Below are 5749 nucleotides of genomic sequence, written 5' to 3'. Positions count from 1 at the left end.
CATTTATCTGCCCATGATATAAGGGTGCATATTTCAGCATCTCCTGGGTTTATTACCCCTAATTACTTGACATTTTTACAGCTATTCTTATTTTCCCAAATAGAATAAATAGCATATAAATAAACCTTATGACTACAGTCTTCTTCATTAATGTTCACTTATTTATTATTTGGCTGTGCCACGTCTTAACTGGAGTATGTGGGATCTTCACTGCATGTGTGGGATCTAGTTCCCTGATCAGAGATCCAGCCTGGGTCCCTGCATAGGGAGCATGGAGTCCCAGTCACTGGGCCACCAGGGAAGCTCTTGATTGTAGCCGCTTAGTTCCAAATCTCTTACTGATACATTTGAGATTCATTCACGTTGTTGCATGTGTCAACAGGTTTTTCCTATTTTTTAAATATACATAGATATTCATAGCAGCTTTATTTATAACACTCAAAATTGAAAAGCAACTCCAATAGTCCTCACTATGTGGGTGGATAAGCAAATTAAGCTATACCAATATAACGCAACATTATTCATAAATAAGAATAAATTACTGATTTATGCAATAATAAGGCATTTATTTACATTGGTTTTTTGTTTCTTCCTTTAAATTGTTGCATAGATTCAATTGTAGGAATGTGGCATACTTTGTTTATCTATGCACCAGCTGAAGGACACTTAGGGAGTTTTCTAGTTTTGATAACTGATCTGGAAAAAAGGGGCCATAAGATCTGTGGGCAGGTTTTATGAGAAAACAAATTTTAATTTCTTTTTATTGTAAACCTAGGAAGGAGATTTCTGGATCATAAGATAACAGTTAAGATCAATTTGATAAGAATAAAATGCCTTTCAAAAAATGCTCTTGTTATATTCATTGAGATTACATTAAACTTGTGGCTATTTGTAAGGGGAAATGACACTCCTATTCCACAGAAAATTCTCCTTGAATTGTCCACTGATTTATTTAAATTTTGTGGATATTTATCACCCAAAAAAATTGTAGAGGTTTCTTTAAAAAGTATCCATTAATTTAATGAATGCTTACTGAGGATCAATTCTGTGTTTTGCAATGTTTTAGTAAAGGGCTTGGAGATTTTAATATGAAACTTATAAGGTGAAGATGAAGTGGGATAGTATCACTGAGAAAGTGAGCATTACATGAGAAAGAAAAGAGATGCAAAGAGAATGACCCTTGATATAGGATACAGCCTTGAGAACCTGAGAAGGATCTTCCAGTAAAACAGGAGAAAAACAAGAAACTGTGATGTCATGAAAGTCAAACTGAAAGAGAAACTGGAGGGTGGAGGAGAAGTGACCTGTGACAAATGAATAAACATTAGAATTATGACAATTAAATCATTACTCCATGTAAATCCACAGGAAACAGCTCTGCAGATCCATCTAGATTGTTTTAATGTCTGCTCATTTTCCTCAACACTCTTATTTTCAAATCCATTCCTTCTTCAAGATTCAATAAACTGTTCTTATTATATCTTAAACTATCTGTGACTCTATAAATGGGTTTTCTCTTCTCTCACAGTGACCGTCTATTTAATCCTTGACTACAACTGGATTATTTATGGAGACTCACACTTCTGTTGTATTACGTGGTGAGAACAATCCTTCTTACAGTTCCTATTGATCTCAAATTTTTTGGTTGACTCCAAGAATTCAGTTTGCTGGGTCAACATTAAGTTACCTTCATTAGAACAAGGATTGTTTTAGACATATTTGGGAATATCTGAAAATCTAGATATCAATTCATCTCATACAAGAATACAATTTAGCTCTTCAGTTCAGTTCAGTTCAGTCGCTCAGTGGTGTCCAACTCTTTGCAACCCCATGCGTCGCAGCACGCCAGGCCTCTTGTCCATCACCAACTCCCGGAGTTCACTCAGACTCACATCCATCGAGTCAGTGATGCCATCCAGCCATTTCATCCTCTGTTGTCCCCTTCTCCTCCTGCCCCCAATCCCTCCGAGCATCAGAGTCTTTCCCAACGAGTCAGCTCTTTGCATGAGGTGGCCAAAGTACTGGAGTTTCAGCTTTAGCATCATTCCTTCCAAGGAAATCCCAGGGCTGATCTCCTTCAGCATGGACTGGTTGGATCTCCTTGCAGCCCTTAATCTGTTCAATTTTTACTTTGTACTTTTCAACAACATTTTAGACCTCTTTAGTATGACCTGAACACTTAATACTAAGTCTGGGAGAGAATCCAGCCCTTGGTATATGTAAAATCAAGTTGTAGAAAGAACAAAAGTGAATTTAAAGGCCTAAATTCAGGTAGCAAGTCAAAAAAGAGCCAGGACTCAAGGCCCTCACCCCTTACCCCAAGTCCAAACTTCAGCTCCCAAAATGTGACCTGATTTCACCTGCTCGGCCAGAAGGTAGAGACATTTTACCAGCAGTGCCACTCTTTTTGTGGTTATGCTAAGAGTAGCCTACAGAGGCTTAGACCCTAGGATAAAACCTAGTCCTTTCCTTGTACCCTCACAAATGTCCTACTGGTAATGCAGCTGCCTATTTCATGCTCCTAGAACTAGGCTGGGGCATTCGGAACATTCAGTCATGTGGCACATCCTGCAATTCACACTTGACAGCATGAGGTGTTTCCATGGAAACAACATTCCTGCTGGAGTAGCTTCTTCCATCCACTCCCTTCCTCCTGGTCCAAGACTTCCTGGGGGTCCTGGTCCCCGTGGCAGAACCCAGGAACAACAGTGGTACTAAGTGTCCCTGAAAACAAAAGGTCTGGCTCCTCAAAAGTCACCCACCTAACAATTAGAAAATGGTGAATGCTGCTAGGAGGAAGAGGGGACCTGTTACAAGCTTGCTCAGGGCATCTCCTGAGTCACTCATGAGTAACTGAAAGGACACTTAAAGGATTGGAGGCTCTGCCACCGTGCTAAAGACCAGAGTGAGATATGCTATCTGTGGCAACAAACAACAACTTTATCCCTCCGGGCCTGTGATAGCAAGGGTTACCTATATCTTCTTTCGCTTAATCTTCATACACAATCCCTATTTAGCAGATGACAGAATGACTTGAGAAAGTTACAATAAACCTGCCCATGGTTCCACAGTTTGTCAGGACAGGGCCTAGGTTTACCTCATTCTGTCTGATCCCAGTCCCCATAGTAACCCAGTCCCCATCCACAGTAACCACGTGGGTCACTCTCGCCATCCCCCAAGACCTCCTGCCTCACACCCTCCCCACAACAGACAGACACTGGGCACACTGAGCAATGCTGCAGTGATTTTATTAGAGTAAGACTGATTGAGACCACATAGGTGGGACAGGTGTCAGGATTCCAGCTTCAGTTGAGAAGAACAGGGCGGCACATGGAGCGTAGACCAGACATCACTGGCAAAGACTATTTCACCAAAGAGACTGCACTGAGAATTATTCCAAAAAGACTGTTCACAACCGTGGACACTTGATAGCCGGAACAATCCTTGTCAAAGATGATGGAACCCTGGGAGGGAGTAGGAGGAGGAGGGACAACACCTGAGCCCACAGCAGGGCTATCCTGTCTACCAAGCAACACCACATGCTATACCCTCAGGGATTCAGCTCCCTCCCCAGCAAGAAACTCTGCCCATAGACCCACCAATGGAGAGAAGGCTGCCATCAGGGACCAGGGGGAGGATGGCTCCCTAATAGCCCAGGCACAGGTGTCAGGATGGAAACTAGCCACCAGCCACCCCAGGAAGAGGAGGAGATAATAAGGGTCATCAAGGCACAGCTCGGGTGGGTCCTGAGGGAGGAGCAAGGTGCTGGAGCCTGGGTTTGGGTCACACCTCCTGCACCTAAGCCTCTTCTGTCAGGTGTGCTGGGTGGACTAATGTGCTTGCACGTGTCGTAAACAAACCCATGTGCTCTGCGTGCTCCTATTAGTGCATGAAACTCTGTTTGCAGAAAACCTCTCATTTTAAACAGACAATTTGAAGGAAAAAATGTTGAGACAGACTATCCAAAATCTCCAGTATTGTTTGACAAGAAGTATAATGGAAAATGGTTCTTCGGGAGATATACTGCTAGCCAAGGTGAGCAGTCACAGGTTCCTAGAAGCCTCCTCAGGAGCCTCAGGCACCAAAACACCACAGTGGAAAAACAGGCTTGTAGATATGTCAGTAGAAATGGGGCTCTGAGCCAGACCCAAGGCCCACACAGTGGGAAAAAGAGGAGGTGATGAAATCTTACAAAGCCAGGGAGCCCCATGCTGGAAAGAGATTCTAAAGCCAGGGGCTCCTTTTCAATATTCCTAAAGTAGAGCTGACATGACTCCTACATGTGTGTGAGCTGAAAGCTTCCTTTCCTGCCAAACATTAAATTTCTACTGCTCCAATGCTAGTTCCACTCACTGAGGAAAAAAACAATCACCTGTCTCAACACACTTGGCCTCACAACCCTATTCTGTATATGAGTTGATTCGCATGCTGTGGGCATATTTGGCAACAACAGAGGCTGGATGTGCACATGGACTGCCCTTGCATATTACAGGTGCTGCAGGGTGGAGCAAAGGTTTGTTCATGTGCTTCTTTGCTTATAGATCTTGTCTGTCACATAACCCATGACTGCATGATCTATTCCCATGTGACATACTGCACTATGCATGTGAGTGGGAAGGGCAGAGTCAGGGTCAGGAGAGTAAATTACCACGAGTTCTACAATCTTCAGCTTGGCGTCAAATCCCGCCTCATTGAAGCAATCCTGGGCTTTTCCAAAGGCTGCCTTTTCCTCATCAGTAGTATCAACCAAATCGAGCGTTGAATTCAACAATGTTTTGCTTCCAAGTAACAACGCAGCAACCCCGCCATAAAACACAGGGCAGGCTTCCGCTGAAGGAAAGACAGAAAATATCTTGTCAAAGAATAACCAGAGTAGGAGGTTCCTGTTTCCACCACTTGATAGGAAGTCACATATCCAAAGCTTCCAGAATCATCTCCCACAGAGACCCGGCCTCTCCCAGGACTGCTTAACATCCCAGACAGAAAACCTCCCAGCAGAGGGAGCAGCAAGAGGGGTGAGCCCTGGAGACCCCTCTGGCCTTGACCACCATCCCCGGGCATATCAGCCTTCTTCCTCCCTCCCAGTGAGCACCAATGCCAACAAAATATTCCCTAGGGTTTGCACAGCTAATGATCCCTCCAGCTACACCACCCCCTACATTCAAAGACTGACAGGCTCAAGGAATTTCTGCAGGGCTCCTGGGCACTGATCTGTCAGCTGCCCTCGGACTCTGTCCCTAGAAGCGGCTTGGACAGCACTGTGGAGGATGCAGTGAGACGACAAGGGGCAAGGATCAGAAGGGTCATCTGGACCCTCCTTCCTACCCTCAGTCGTCTTGAAGGTCAGCTCTCTCGTCACCAGCAAGGCCAGCACAAGCAGTGCTCCCTTCATCATGGCGGCAGCTGGAGTGCTCTGCTCAGGGCAGGGTTTCTGCGGCATTATAAACCACTAGCTCCCCAAGCCCAACCCACATCCCTCCCAGGAGGACCACGGGCCTGTGGCCAAGAATCTGGCAAAGGTGGTTCTCTTGGACCTTGGAGTGTTTACTTGGAAGCCCATCCTGCTCTGAGAACAGTGCTCAGGGAGATTTTGTGGTAGCATCTTTGCCAAAGATCAAGTGGAGCTGACATTTATAAGTGACTCCATTTGGAGCCAAATGCTCTGTTATCCCAGCCCCAACTGTGACCTGTTTTCTTGGTCATCCTTCCCCCTATCCTGGCTCTGATGCAACAATCTCCCAGACAAAGC

At 44.8% G+C, this 5749-nt stretch overlaps 1 protein-coding gene across 1 annotated transcript; it reads right to left on the bottom strand.

The window, feature by feature from the left end:
- On the bottom strand, window positions 3232-5455 carry LOC102191453 (secretoglobin family 2B member 2-like). Its single transcript, XM_013971277.2, has 3 exons — window positions 5326-5455; window positions 4649-4830; window positions 3232-3464 (listed from the first exon to the last, which is right to left on the bottom strand). The coding sequence occupies exons 1-3, from the start codon at window positions 5438-5440 to the stop codon at window positions 3363-3365; spliced, it is 399 nt and encodes a 132-aa protein (XP_013826731.1). The 5' UTR covers window positions 5441-5455; the 3' UTR covers window positions 3232-3362.

The sequence above is a fragment of the Capra hircus genome, chromosome 18 (assembly GCF_001704415.2).
Source record: "Capra hircus breed San Clemente chromosome 18, ASM170441v1, whole genome shotgun sequence".
Taxonomy (NCBI): domain Eukaryota; kingdom Metazoa; phylum Chordata; class Mammalia; order Artiodactyla; family Bovidae; genus Capra; species Capra hircus.
Note: the sequence above shows the minus strand (reverse complement) of the source record. Positions and strands in the feature narration are given on the sequence as shown.